A 16,161-nucleotide genomic window follows, 5' to 3' on the forward strand; every position below is an offset into this window, starting at 1 on the left:
TCAAGCATACTCACACCTTAAAGGGCACATGGTGTTTCAATCCTTAAGATTAGGAGGCCAAAGTCAGTCCACTGAGTTTTGTCCAATGACCCTTTTAACTACTTGAAAATTATGTCTGATTATCAAATAATGTTATGGCTTATCTATAAAAACTTCTCTCTGAAAAAATATTGATCCTGACGTACAGAAGCAAGGACATTCTGTGAAGCCTTTTAAAATCATGTATAACACATTACTCATAGTTGAGACAAACAGCAGGCCCATTTCTTCTGTGTCTAAGTGGGTTTCTATTAGTAAGTCAGTGCCTGGGGATTCCCGTGAGCCAGTAACACATAAGAATGATAGTTATTGTAAACTCAGATCTCTACAGTTTCTGGTCGGGGTGGGAGGGTGGAGAGGTGGGAGGTGGGAATATCTCAGCACTTGTTTTTGAAAGCTTCCTGGAGCTCAGGAAACCAGCAAGCACTGTATTTCTGGATGGCCAGACCTTCTGCAAATTGAGATCACTTTAATTAAGACCTGAACCAAAATCGATAAAATAGCTCTGATGACTTCAACTAAAACTCTCTTTGTAAGAGCCTAGAGGAAACTTCCAATAGAACCTGAGGCAGTATTTGCCAGGGACAGAGCGGCCCCACACACAGACTCCCTGGGTCAGCCTGGGAGACAGGTATACGTCTAGGAGTGGCAGGAACCTGCTGGAGATGTAATCGGGCTGCCACCCTGGTTTTAATGTTGGGGACACTTCAGCTGGCTCATCGACACCATGCTGATGTTCTAAACACACACCCTTACGGCCACTCTTCCTGTGGCTACATTTCTTGGTCTATCCTACTGGTTCTCAGGGTTCCTTCTGTTCTTATAATACATCACAGGTGACAAAGTACTTTTAACCCTGATAATAGAATAGCCCATCACCAATAACATTAATAACTACTGTCATTAATATTACTAACAATATGAGCAATGACTCACTGGCAGCTCTTGCTAAATACTTACAGAAACTGTTTTACAGATATGGAAATCAAGGCTTACACAGGCTAGTTTGTCCAAGGTACAAAAGCTAGTAAGGGGTGAAGATGGGATTTCGATCTGCCCATTTGACCATGAATTCCATGTCCTGAAGAACTCTAGAGGGAAGAAATGTACTTTACGATTTCAACTTAATGCTAAGAGCACAAATGAGCCACAGGCATCAACTGCAGCCATCTCCAAAGTTCTGTGGAGAGGGAAGTTAATTCAAATCACATGTTTTGGGGAAAACAAAAAAAGTATCCATCCACAAGAGACTAACATTCTCTTGCTAAGAAAACTAGAGTTGGAAAATTGCTTGGGAGTAAATGCTCTTAACAAATGAACCCTCTCTAACTGATCTCTTGTTAAAACAGCTACTTTATTTTAACTTTTAATTATTTCTGATATTAAGATTTATCATAATGAACTGTCTTTAAAAAAAATAAAGTATTTCCAAATATGCTGGTAACAGTTTTTCAGAGAAAAAAGTCCCACCAAAAATACCATAGCAATTCTTCTTTGCACCGAATCCTCACGATGTGCCCTCCAGAAGCTGGAAGATTATTCTGAAGACAACTACTAAGAATACTGAAGGTCACAATACCTTCTGTAACAGTGCGTGATTGCAAAACAGGTTTGTTTTTAATTTTTTTGAGACAAAAAATAAAAAATTGAAAAATTATGAATACACATTCAGAATCTACAATCACTTGTGATTATTTTACTCTCCTACCCTCCTCCTGCTTAAGAATTTGAACACAAGAGTGAAAAGTCCTGTAGCAACAAGTCAGATTTCCTCTCTTGTATTATCTTGAACTCCATCAGGATTACAGGAGTTCCAAAACTAAACAAAAAACACACCCCGCGCCTTCTGAAGTACTAGAGCCTGGTTTGCTCCCCCTTCACTTTTTCCACTGAGCCTCTCCCCAAGATGGCTCATGATGGCAATGACTTTGCATTATGCACGAGGCAGTTCTCTGGGAGCATGAGTCAGAGTCAGATGCAAGCAGCGCCAGCTCTCGAAATAGCGCCTGCAGCTTCCCTCCAAGATGGGAGACAGTGGTTACATAGTGCGCCTCGGTGCAAACCTCCCCTGCTTGAAGGTCAAAGGCCAATGAAACAGATAGTGAGTGTTTGTTTGCATGCACATACACCCGAACTATACACGCACACTGGTACATCAGTAATCCTTTGTTGGAAGATAGTTCAGCATCATTTAGATTATCTGGTGCTCTACGACTGGGTAATGTTATTGTTGACCATATCATTGACTCAATCTCTAATAAAGACTCAAAGTATGCCAGGATTAGCATCACAGGAGTATCACCTGGTGTCTTCTCTCTAGCACCATTCATTTTGCTGGGGGCGGGGGGGCGGGGGCGGCATATTCTATAAGTCTGAAGCAGCTCACTACCTCTTTTTTTCACCTGCCCATTTCGGGCACTAACCTTCTAGTCATGCCAGTTGTATTACAGAGAAAACACAAGCAGCTTTTTTCCCTAAACCACAATACTGTATTCCTATTTACTTTGCCCTGCCAACAGTACAGAGAGCTCTAGAAAGCTAAATCTTTCATAATCCAAGTTCAGCATTAGTTTTATCCATACTGTTTTGGGGATGGAGGAGGCATGACTTGGCCTGCAAGCAAACGGCCAAGTCAGAGCTGCTGTAGAAAAACTTCACTGAACTCTAAATTTGCAATACCTTGAGGTATGAAGATGAGGTGTGAAGACGTATAGACATGGAAAGCAGCCTTGCATTTTAGAAAAACTAATAACATATACATTAAAAAATATCTGCACAGACTAAAGAAAAGGCGTTTGTGAGAGTGCCTTTACTACATTTCAAAATAAAATGTCTACTTAACCAGTTTGATTAAAAAAAAAAAACACAACATTTTCATGTCTCAAGCTGCTTGGTTCATGACAAGCATCACATAAACTTCAAATATCCTGTGCCTTGTAATATTCACTAATTTAATATGAAAAGTAAAATATGGCAAGCCTTGCAGACTCTTAGCTGTCTCACCACTGAATCTTCGCCCACTCTCTGGAAAGACAGCCCTCAAATCTAACCAAGCCAAGATGGACAGGTCCTCTGTAAGCCGGGCACTACGAATATGTTTCTGGACCACTGGAGATGGCCTTGTAGGGGCATCCTGAAGCTCCCTGACCTTTTTTCCCTGCTTCCCTCAGAATCTGTGCCCCACAACACAACAAAGGCCAGCCTGATGCTTCTCACTTGGAACCTACAGCTGCCCCTCCTTCACACCTTACTATGGGGAGCTGCCCACACAGACAGTTGAAAAGAGGAGGGGAAAAAAAAAAAAAGTCACTCCTGTCTCTAGTCCCAGGCCAATGTTCTGGCCTGTGACCTAAAATCACTCAGGGCCTCCATGTTGTTGCATGTAAAATAAGAGTCAGAATTAGAAAAGCTGTAAGGCCTTTTCCAGGCTAACAACTCTAGTCTTGTGCAGCCTTCCAAATAAAGTGCCAAAGTGGAATTTAAGTTGTTCTACTTCGCATGTGATGTTCTCCTTCTGTTTCCTCTGTGGCCCAGCACACCCAAGTATTTAGGACGTCAAGTAGCAGTTGTGACTCTATATTAACCAGCACACTCCTCCAGTTGCTCTGAATTAGAATTTGTCGTTATTTTAGACAGCTCCTTGCAGGTGATGATTTTATTTTCTGAAATTACCTTGACTCTAGTTCTTCCTGATGTCCTGTGTGGCACGATGAGATTTCCACAGATCCAAAAACTACGTTCTCTTTAACATACAGAAACTCAACATGACCAAGAATTTCAGAGAAATTAATCACTTCACAATTACCTGTACTAGAATTGACACTTTTTGTCATGAAATGAAATGGTGCAACCTGTCTAGCAAAGGGGGGCTGGAACCTTCCCACAGACAAGAAATACATTGTAAAGTGACAATGACAATGGAAGAAGAGATGTGGCCAATATTAAGTGATTCTTATTAGCTAGGTATCTGTATAAGCTCCACCAGCCTGCAAAGGAATTTTGAATCAAAGTAGTTGGAGCAAAAAAATAAAAGCAATGACTTATTAGGTATAAAAAATGATTATCAATTGATCTAAAATGGAGCTCTGCTAGAAAACAAATCTTATCGACAGCCTGAAGAATACTTTGGGTGTTTCTAATTTGGAATAGGAATGATAATTCATTCTACTGCCGTGGACGAAATGAAGAGAGATGTAAATGAAACAATGCAGTAGCTCTGAGAAATACAACTGGTCATCTGGAGTATAAAGCAAAAGACAGAGACAAAACACAGACTTGTAAAAGTAATACTGCTATACTTGCTGCAAATCAAAGAACGGTTACAGGAAGAAACCAAGGCTAATACAGTTTTAATTTTCAATTAATTTTAAGAATATTTTCCTGTCTCATTGTCATAAAGGAGAAAAACGCAAATTAATGGTGTTGCTATCCACATGTCATCAGGTAATCAGCCTTTCACAATCTTTTTGAAGAGGTGCTCTAAAATGTATTAAATATTTAGTAAGGGCCAGCAGTCTTAGATTAAGTCATTTCACTTAACTCCCACAAGACTCTGGTGACGTACCTACCCCCTTAGACAGGATGACACTCACTGACACATTCAACATGGGACCACTTTGGAAACCTGGCCTGAGCCACCCAAGGCCTGTGCATTTCAAGTAAGGAGCAGAGTTAACTTTCAAAGACACAAGCACACCTCTGCAGAAAACAACTGGATTTCATCAGGCGAAATTCCAGAGAGGATAAGAATGAATCATTCTACAAAGATCAAAAGAAAGCCACACCTAACAAGGCTATGAGGACACAGAGGACCCCAAGTCACAGGGAGCCAAGAGTCTGAACAAAAGCAGGTTGCTGCAACTCCAATAGAGACATGAGGACTGCAGGCTCAGTGACTCATTTGGGGATCTTGGGTGAGACACTCAGAATTTCTACTCACTGCACTACCGCCTTCTGATCTGTAAAATGGAGGACAGAAGCATATTAGGGTATGTGGACACGTTCTGATCCTCTCGAGAAATAAAAGCATTAAATATAAAAGCATGATTCAACGCCCACAAGAATGGCGAAAATAAAGAAGTCTGATAATACCGAATCCTGATAAGAAGGCAGAAAAAAAACTGAGAACCTTAAACTTTGCTGGTGGGAATGTAAAGTGATGCAGCCACTTTGGAAAACAGTTTAGCAGTTTCTTAAAAAGTTAAACACAGACCTACCTTATGGCCAAGCCATGCCAGTCCTAGGAATCTACCCAAGAGAAGTATGTCTACACAAAAATCGTTAAACTGCTATTCATAGTTGCCAAAAAACAAACAAACATCTGTCAACCAACAAATGGATAAATAAAAGGCAGTATATCCACACAACAGAATATAACTTTATGATACATACAACACTGCTGAATCTCAAAGCACAATGATAAATGAAAGAAGCCAGATCCAAAACTAAAGTGCTGTATGATTCTATTTACATGAAATTTTTAGAAAAGGCAAAACTATAAAGATGAAAAGCAGATTGGCAGTTGCCTGGGGCTAGGTGTGGGGATGGAACTTGACCACAGATGAACATAAGGGAACTTTTTGGTGATGGAAATGGACTAACACTGAATTGTGGTGATGGTTCACAATTGTATCCATATCTTAAAACTCAACAAACTGTATATGGGTGAACTTTATGGCATATAAAATACACATGACATATAACTAAGGTTGTTGAGAGAAGCAGAACCACTATCTGCCGCTGTCTACGGGAGTACTCAGCATCCTTTACCTTTATTGTTATGAATGTTAAGGGTGTATCTTCAACACTGAAAACTAAAGCTTGTGTGTGTGACAGTTGAGAAAAAAAATCAGAAATCAAACTATATATGAACACAATCCAGACATTATGTTGTTTCTCTTCTAAATTCTTTCTCCTGTTTCTCTTTACTATCTCATGCCCTTCACGGATATCATGAATTTTTCTTGGACACCAAACGAAAATTGCCACAGAAAATTAAAAGCATGAGCTTCATGACTTTCAGTTATAAATGAGGCCACATAAAATGACTACTGTTGCCTTTTCTATGAAAATGTCAGGAAAGTAAAAACATATTCTAAGACCATTTTCTCATTCTATATGGTTTCCCTGGTATTATCACATACCAAATTGTTTTCCTGCTTTCATATATATAAAATGTGAATCTTCAAAGATGAATCTTCACTCGAAAACACGAATGTTTCTTGATTTACAGAAAAATACATAAAATGTTAAACGATCTGGATATATACTTAATGCCATTTTTGTGGCTCACTTGACAAGTACATTTGTTCTCATCATCAGGAATATAAAAGGGGCATATAACTATTTTTTTTTAGTACCTTTAGAAAAAAATGCTGTAGCTGCGGTGCTGAAGACGTGGGATCTTTTTTTAATGACAGAATACAGCATTCAAAAATCACAAGAGAAAAACTCTGAAGAGGTTGTCTCTTACTATGCCATGAAACTAAACGTTTAGTAGAAGGAAAAAACACCCAAAACTTAATGCTAATAAAAGGCAAAAAAATGAAGTGTGAAACAGACTGAAAATGTTCCCAAGTTCAGAAGGAGCCTAAAAATTGGCTGCAGCACTTTGATTTCCCATTAGTGAGCCAAAGAGAAATACTCATTTCACCATTTTGGTATGTTCTCATGAAATCAATCTGAATTCTGAATTCATGGCATCCTCAATTTTACAAATTGAATGAACTGAAACAAACATTTGTATCCTGCTATCAGCCTGAACAAGGCTTACAGATAATGCAAAAAGCCCAAGTGCTCTAACTTCCTTTCCTTATAGAGATCTAAACTGCTCCTCTGATACAGGTTTGATTCAATTCTATTTTCTACCCTATAGTTTTTTACTTCTCAACTATGAACACTTTGAGGACTGTGTTCCATTCATTTTTGTACTCTACTCCTTACTGAGTGTTTTGTATGTTGAGGATATGCAATGAAGTTAGTAAATAAATTGTTTAAATAAATGTAGAATTTAATAAGGAATGTGTTATACACAGAATTATAGACAGTATTACATTTCTAGCCTTTGGTTTCCAAATCAACCTGGTTTATTAGTGTGAGCAGAATTTCTATGATAGGTTCCAGCTTTACTTGCAAAACATGGACGAATTTATTTTTAAAAATCACATATTCATATAAAAACACTAACATTATTTATATGTACATCAATCAAACCCCTATCTGTGCTTACAAATCAGGTAAAAGCATTAAAATGGATTCAGTTGATTCAATTACCCAATTTCCCACCATAACTTCCAGCCTGCATGCTTAAAGGGTTGCTTTATCAAAACAAGGTCCAGGCATGGAAACTCTAGTGCAGGGTAGCCTCAGGTAAAAATGCATCATATAGGCATGTCCTTAGTTTGTGCTACACTGGTTTGGATTTATTTATCACATGCTGCTTTGTAAATGAACTTTGATATGTTGTGTGTTTTATCTCCGATGGCCAGAAATGACATCTCCTGTTTCTTTGGTATTTTCCAGCAGCTTCTTACACAGGGTCTTATGTACAACAAATCCAAGAAAACATGTTGGCTGACTAGACTGAAAAATAAGAGTCCCTTTTTTCCTGGGTATTGTTCTATGCACATATAAACTAAGATTATGTAAATCTAGACTTTTGTGTGGTAAACTAACATATGACAAACTAACAAGAGTATAAGCAGAATAAAACGAGATGGAGTTTTCTAAATGAAATACTTTCAAAAAGGACCACTGCTTTCAGGACAGTAGTCCACCACACAGACAGCTTGCCACATGGAATGAGAGTGAGTTTACTTACTGTCAGGGTCTAGACAAAAATATTCAGACCGTCCACTTTAGATGTCTCACAAATTATAAAGCTAACTCAAGTCCGGCTACCCATAAAATGAAGTACTCTAAATTTTAAAGTTCCTAACAACAAGAAAATACATTTAAAGCACTTTATAGATAGTATCTCATTTGGTCTTTAAATTTACTCTGTGAGCAGGCACTATTCTCGTTTTACAAATGAGGAAAAGAAAGCTCAGAAGCCAAGTGACAACTGGAAAACTGATCCACATAGTATGAGAAAAAATTTTGGAAAAAAATGTGGGCATCCAGGAGAAAAGACCAGGTCATTGTGAGGGAAAGAAATGACTTTATGCAAGATAACGAATCAACATATTTAAGATACTTGAAAAAGAAAATGAACCAAGGATTTTATGTCTAGTTGAACTGACCTCCACCTATAAAGAACACAAACTTATAAAAATGCAAGAACTCAGGGAACAGCTGCCCCAAGCTCTTTCTGAGAAATCTACTAGCTTCAAAAAACCAAAATGACTGAAGATCAATAAAAGGTGGATGATGAGCATTAAATATAGATTTACTTGTAGAGTTAAAACTAAGTGATTTTATAAAAGATGCAGTATAGTATGTACTGTCTACATGCTCTGACATTGTAAAGAGAGTACAGCTACCACAAATTGTGTGTGTGTGGTGAGGGTGAGGAATATGTGAGAAATACAACAAACTGGTCAACTGTGTTAAAGATATTTATCCGAAAGTAAAAAGATAACATTTCAAGTCACATGACAGAAAATAAAGAGGTGAAGGGCAAGAAAAGGTCAGTATCTAATCTCACTATTCCTCACAGCAAGAATCAATACACAAGAGCAAAAAAAAAAGTGGACAAGGCAAAAATGTGTTATGTCAAAATAACCATTAAAACAAAAATATAAGCCTTCCTAAAGATCAAAAAGTGGACAAGAGGAAAAATATATCATAAAACTATACTAAAGAGCCAAGGCAAAATATTAATTTTATAATTAATGTAAATTGGCTTAACTAGACTATGAAATAAAAAGATTTTTCAGATGAAAGCAAAAGTCAAGTGACAAACTCAAGGAACATATAGTAGGTGGCAGAGCTGGAATCAGTGTCAGGTCTTCCTGGCTCTGAGCTCTCTTCATAGAAGCGATGAAAGAAATGACCCACAAGTCAAGAAAGCTCTACTAAATATGCTTTAAAGAACAAAATAATTAAATAAAAATATGAACATTAAAATTTTAAATGCAATAGCCAGGTATGAATTTATAAGGTAAGTGACATTTTTATAATTCATTCATTTAATTTATGCAACAAATATTTATCAAGGCCACATGTGATCAGGTCATTTTCCAAGCAGTGGAGATCCGAGGCTTGAGTGTCATTTTTCCTGTGTGCAGTGAACCAGAAATATAAATAAAATACATGTTGATGGATTTTAAGATACATGCTAGTGTCAGCCTCCTAAAATAGAAGATTAATGGAAACAATAACAGGCCCTAAACTATACTGACACCAGTAGGTGCTAGTAAAATAATGCATCTTATTAGTGCCATATGATACCAGCACAAAACCGAAGCTCATTAAAATGCCAAAGATGAGAATGAGTGCCAAGTCAAGCATTCTGTCACAAAAACGGACTAATGCTTCCTATAAAAGTAACTAAAAGGTCACAGAATTTTTCTCTGCCCACCTCACTTTTCCGGCTAAATTCTTAAGCTTTATATTAAAATGGCTTTCATCTTCTATGGCACAGAAGAGTCGTTGGCTGCTGGCATCAAATCTGCTAAAATCAACAATAGGGTAATTATCTGCACTATTCCAAGTGCTTTGAAAATACATGCCGGTTGGGATTTTCCTAACTTAGAAATGTGTGCTTTATGCTGGTGGTCTAGGGCTATCAATAGCCTGGGCTAAAAAGAATTTTTACATCTGGCCCGAAGCATTCATTTGATTTGTACCTCATCTACTTTCAATAAAGCATTTGACTCAGTCTACGCCATTCTCATATCACATTGCTGGTTTGTGACACTACTTTAATGTACATTTACATGAGCTGATACATGGAAAGCACTCAGCAGAGCGCTTGACACATGATAAGTGTCAGCTATTATTATATGAATAGTTCCATTCAAAGATTCTTTTTAAAATATGTAAATAAGTATGTGAGGATAAGTGGGTGACTATTCTTTAATTTTCCTGTTATTCTAGTTGAAAACGGGAAAAAATTTTAGTACACTCAGAATTTTCAGAATATTTCTTTAAACTACATTTTTTTAAAAAAAAAAAAAAACAAATGTACAGATGAAAATTTAATGATAGAAATTATACAGATCAGATTTCCTTCCAAGGCTACCAAAAACACATTTTATAAGCAATTTTTCCTTGGTCCAGCTTTAAAAAAAAAAGGTGGGGGGAAAAAAAAAAGACCAAGATCTTGTGAAACCGGATCTAACTTGAGACCTGGATATAGGGAATTTAATAAATTATGCATTTGCTAGGGGTTTACAGGGCAAAAAGGGAGACCCACTCATAAGACCAAGTTCCGAATATTTCAGCAATAACGAATTGCATATTAACAGCACTGTAATTACTCCTTTTGTTTGGTTTCTTTGTAATTACTTTTAATAAATTACTCTGCCTTCCCCCATCACTCAAGTTAAGTTGTCATCCAAAGGCACAATCAGTACAACTCAGGACACAAAGCCACTCACAGATAGGGAGGGAGCAAGAAGCGAGGGTGGCTGGTGCCTCAAGAGCTCTGACTCATTAGAATCCATAAAGCTTTTCTATGGAGATCAAGTATCAATGAAGCTATTGTAAGAGATTACAGCTATATAAATGTAGGCTAGTTATGAATTCTCACAGGGCAAGAGTACTTTTGAAAAAAGGCAAGGGCACCAGTGCCTGGGAAACCACTCAACACAAATGCTCCCTGAGTTGCATAACAGTGGCTGCCCATGGGGTAGTTCCTGTAAGGTGACGGGACCCTTGGTTCAGCACTCCCTAAATTCATAGTGTGCCTTTTTACCAAACTTTGCAGTCTGACGGCTCAGGAGTCAAGCGCAACACAGTCCCCAGCTGCAGTTTTGGGTCCAAGAAAGAGCCAGATAATTTTTAATAGTCTTAAATACCGTTTTTTCCAGAAATTGTAAACCAAATATAAAACACACCTTTGCCACAAAGACAAACAACAGTAAAGCACTTTGTTAAATAGTTTAAAATTTGTAGCTACCTTTATCATATTGAATATTTCAATATTAGAATTGTGATAAAAACATTCTCCTGGAATGTATAAAAATTTTAAAGGAGAAATAAATGTGGCAAAATGCACAAAGTTGGGCTTTAGACATAATTTTAATAATCTGTGAGCTATTATTTATACTAAGAGTATTACTGATCTCAGTTCAGAATCAAGTGTGTGAAAAGAACAAATAAAATAAAAATTGAGTGAAAATACTTCAGAATTTAGGAAGGATATTAGCACAAAGAAAATAGTTTCAGCATATTTTTTCTCAAAGACTCAGAAAACAGAATTTATCATCTGGCTCCAACTAAAATGGCTGCTAAATACTACAAAGCCCACTTTTTCAGAACTATCTTTCTAAATTTTTACATTTCACTCGCTATATCAAGGAAAACTTCACCAAATTTTAAACAATTTTATACTCAAGAGTACGGTTTTTCAGATTCTGGCAGAAAATAATAATTAAAGTCAGCTTCAAGAGTGCTTTTGCTGGAAACCACTTGCAGGCAGTGCTCCTTATGACTAACCGAAACAGAGGCCAGAAAACCTCACCCGCGCCAAGACCACTAACTTTGAAACACGTAAAGGAACACTTATTAATAACAAAGCCAACCTTAGTATTGCTGAATTGTCAATGTTTTGAAAATATACCAGTGACTACTTCTGATATCATCATCATATATACTTATCGATGACCAGAAATGAGTATTTTAAAATTTGTTCTCTAAATATTATTAGATATACATAAAGTAGAAAGAGTGCTTCTTCTGAATCTGAAAATTGGGATTTTTCTTCCTCTAAAAGAATCATACGTCATTCATATATTTTCCTCAGATATATGATTTCGTAAAATATTAATCTACAGTATATCCCTAGTCCTCAGAATACTGATACAATAAAAACTTTATACTACTTTAAATGCATATATTTATAGAAAAAAATATTATTCCTTAATCTTTGAATGCGATGGATAATTTGTATTTCTCTTTGGTTAAAAAGCAAAAAAAAATTGTGTGTTCTTCCAAAACCAACAGCCACTTAGTAAAATCTATTAACATTATTTTAAAAAGCACACATTATACAACTCACTGTTGCAATCCTCATTGTTTAACCAGCCCTTGCAGAACAGGCTGATCCATTCATCCTAATTGTTCTTTGTGTAGTTGTTCATGTTCTCCTTGCCTTTCTGTTGCACAAATTGTTCAAACTAAATAAAAGGAATTGAATATAAAGAGAAAGTACCTGAGAACCAGAAAAGAGGTGAGTCTTGTCATTTAAAATAAAGGGGAAAAAAAGTATTAGAAAATCAGTTATAGCAGTGGAAAAGGGCTAAAATACGAAAATAAAATGGAAATAAACATCACAGAAAATAGAAAATACATAAGAGAATGCTGTATCTTCAGAAAGATATGAAAATCTGTTAAACAGCACTGAAAGACAGGAGAGCTATCTGGTGGGTGGGCGGGCGGGAATGACATGACACGACACAACACAACACAACAGGCCAGAAAAGGCCAGAAGAGCATTTTAAATCATTCCTCTGGGTGGTACCTCTCACTCACCCAGTTTACTTTATTTCATTATTCGTTATTTTAACCCACAGCTGAGCACAGGGTAAGTTTGTTTTGCTTCCCTTTATGAGTTCACTGAAAAACTCAACTAGTACAGTATTTCAAGTTACATCAGGCTGTGCCTACCACTTAGCTCTTTCGGGATCTCCTTTAAGAGCGAATACCAATATCTCCTGTAAGATTACATTCTTCACGTGTAACTGCTCATCCAATGCCTGTTCCAGACCCTGGCCTTGCACCACTGCTTTGTTTTCCTTCCTCAGGCAGAAGCCTGCTTTCCACAAGTCAGTAAAAATCGGAGGAAAAATATTACCCTAGCAGAGTTAAATACAGACTAGTTAACCAAGTTCATTCGGCTAGGCTGAATCCTGCCTGAGAACTGAAGATGCAGAGACTGGGGGATGCAGGATAGAATATCATGAAGGGAAACAGGGCAAAGACACAAAGCAGGCAATTAAAGGAAACAGCTAGATTTACAATGTACACCTATCAGAAATATCTCAAACCCAGTCTCTTATCTTACAGCAATATAAAATGAATATCAGCAGAAAAGGTCAGTTTTAATGTTGTACAAAAATACAGTGGATGCACCAAAAAGGCAAAACGGACTAATCTGCTTCTATTTGGGGCAGACATTTAAAGAACATATTAAATGGAACAGTAAGTTAATTACCTAGATACCTACTAATAACAGGTTCAAATCCTAGCAAAAGGTTAAGACATAACCTCGGTCTGAATACTTATCACCACAGAAAATTCAATCTATATTTTGGAATAGACACTTGGGGCAATCAGGGGATGCGCCTTGGCTACCAGCTACAGGATAGCTTCTGTGCCTTTCGGAACTTGTTCTAACGCTCTTGGTCGCTGATCGCACTCCTTTTCAATCTTGCCCTTGAAAATATCGCATGCTTTGCCTCAGTGAGCTCCAAACGCTCTCCTAGGCATGGCAGAGGCAAACAGTAGGCAAGGGGCTTGGCTGCTGCACAGAGTCAGGAGGGAAGACTAGAGACATTGGTAATTATCAATATTCTCTTAAAGTTCCCATCTTCTGGCCCTCTCTACCTCCACCCTCAAAGCTGGTTAGGTTTAAGCTTCATTCCTTGAAAGGAAGTTCTTTTCAGCACGTTGGTCCCAACCTACTTCATTTTCATATCCTCTTTAAGACTGCTGCCCACATTTTCAAAAAAAGAAAAGGCAAATGTGTGTCCTCCTCATAAGCTTTAACACAACAGTCTCTCAAGGAAAAGGCTCAGGGAAGGGCTCCCTTTTGCTTGGGAAGTAAAATCCTCAGTCCCCCACCCATCTCTTCTCAGACTCAGAAAGTAGTGATCAGACCACAGGTGTCACAAACATGGGTACTTCAAGTTCAGATTTTGGTAGTGATGGTACCCAGTAATCCACAAAGATGACAGCTTCCCCTTCTTTAATGCATGATACACTGTGTGCTTGGATAATCTTATTTTCAGTTTAAAAAATAGCTAGAAAATATTTTAAATACTAAGCAAGCCATAATTCTTTTTCCTTTTTTGGACATTTTATGATTGATCTCCTTTATCACCTCACAAACATTTTTAAAAACACCTAGACCATAAAAGTTAAACAAACATGACCTACCATAATATGCTGAGGTATGGTCAGAAAACTCAAATCTGTTCAAACTGACTTCTTCTATTACTACTGTTTAACCAAAGTGACATATATGACTTTTTTTAAACAGGGAAAAGCTGGGGTACTACTTTCCACATACGGAATGTCTAGCTACAAATGGCTATACTCCTAGCCAGTTTCTTTTCCAAATCTCTTAGAAGCCGCCCTTGGTATCCTTAAATGCACTCTGGAACTTTGGTATCACCTTCATTATGATGTGCTTTGTGCACATTCTCGGACGCTGCAATGCCCATACTAAGGCAACACATCACACAAGTTGGCAGCAATGCTATCAGCAAGAATTTGGCTTCAGAAACAGGAGTGATTCATCATACATTCTAGCAGCAGAAAAACAACACACCGCTATTTTAATCCCTTGGTGCTATCAAGAATCAAAAAACAGTAAAGTAATTTTTAAAGCAACAAAAATCTTATCTGCTGTAACACTGTAAAAACACTATTCACTTTTAAGAGTTTTCAATAAGTTATTTAGAAAACATCAGACTACTTACCTTATTTCACAATATTACAATGACACATCAAGTTTTAACTTAAGACAATTTCAGGAGAAAATAGGTAGTCCAAACTTCTGCAAAGTAATGCACTGAAACTCTAAATTTCAGAAAACAAATTTCTCAGTTGTTCTACAGTAGATAAAATCCCTCCTAGCATTTCAAAGTAATCTACTTTTTTCAGCTTCTCCATTTTTGAGATTAAAGTCTAAATGAGTGAGTGTGCTATTGTATCTGTCACAACCAAACAAAGATACCCGATACTGGGTGATTTATTCAGAAGCTCCCCTTTTTTAGGGGCACATTAACATTTCCATAATAAATACTCTGGCCTAATATGATAATGGGACCCGCTTACATCCTACAGCTCTACTTATCGATCATGAAACGAATCTCGACCCCGGGTCATTATTACTTCCTAAGAACATAATATGTTGTTAATCATTAGGATTGCCAGCCAATATTTCTATAGAACTATCCACGTAAATTTACGATTTGCTGTATATCTAATTAAAACTTTTTAAAGAATGCTACTCTACAGCTGTGACCAAGTCCTCAGGGGCAGATAGGGAGATTTTTCAAGAACTCCACCCAGTGCTCTCTTTCGGGGACCCCTACCTTTTCCAACACTTCTTTCTCCTTTCGTTTCCGTTTTCGAGGTCTCCGGTTCACTCGATTCCATTTCGCGACCTGAAGTTCAAAAACCACACAGCATTTTAAATAAGACCAGAGGTCCAAAGGGCCACCCTCGGCGTGAGAAGCGCTCAACGGCCTCGCGACGCAACCTTTCTGGCTTCACCTGGAGAAGCCACAGGCGCCAGTCCGGGCTCGCGAGGCTGCCTCGGTGCGCGGGGCTGGGGGGTGCGCGGGGCTGCGGTGCGCCCAGGCTGTGACCTTTGCCGGGCCGCTCCCTCCCATCTTGGGTCCCGGTTGCCGCCCCCGCTCCAGTGCGCATCGGAGCCCCCAAACCCGGGCCAGCTTACCCACTGCTGGCACGCGCTGGCGCTCACAGGGCGCCCGGGGCTCCGCGGATGGGATGAGGCGCGGGACCCACTGCCCCAGGAGGGAGGGGACCGCAGGAACCACGCCGCTCGCGCTCACCTCTACGCCCACTTGCCGCACGAGCACGCACTCCGCCCCGGCCTGGCGCTCAGTCTGCAGCGGCTGCGGGGGAAGGGGACAGTCAAGTTTATCCCGGGAGCCGCCCCAGCCCCCTCCCCTGCGCCCCACCCCCTCTGCGCGCTGACCCTGTACCTCGCCTGCCGTAGGTGAGAGTGGGAGTTGGGGCGCTGGAGCCAGCGCCCGGGGGCCGCCA

At 38.7% G+C, this 16,161-nt stretch overlaps 1 protein-coding gene across 20 annotated transcripts in view; it reads right to left on the reverse strand.

Moving 5' to 3' along the window:
- Positions 1-16,161, reverse strand: part of CUNH9orf3 (chromosome unknown C9orf3 homolog) — a 335,956-nt gene that overhangs the window by 62,286 nt on the left and 257,509 nt on the right. For 12 of the 20 annotated variants that reach the window (XR_003048420.1, XR_001517531.2, XR_003048421.1 and 9 more), the window contains exons 12-13: positions 15,948-16,010; positions 15,465-15,536 (exon numbers count right to left, since the gene is read on the reverse strand). Coding sequence is in view for 9 of the 20 variants with exons in the window: in XM_015594789.2 (XP_015450275.1) it covers positions 15,465-15,536; positions 15,948-16,010 (135 nt within the window). In the remaining 11 variants the exon portion in view is untranslated. Of the gene's footprint in view, positions 1-15,464; positions 15,537-15,829; positions 16,011-16,161 lie in introns of all 20 variants that reach the window. The other 8 variants (XR_003048423.1, XR_003048422.1, XR_003048426.1 and 5 more) reach the window with 1 other exon arrangement.

Source organism: Pteropus alecto, unplaced genomic scaffold (genome assembly GCF_000325575.1).
Source record: "Pteropus alecto unplaced genomic scaffold, ASM32557v1 scaffold138, whole genome shotgun sequence".
NCBI classification, from domain to species: domain Eukaryota; kingdom Metazoa; phylum Chordata; class Mammalia; order Chiroptera; family Pteropodidae; genus Pteropus; species Pteropus alecto.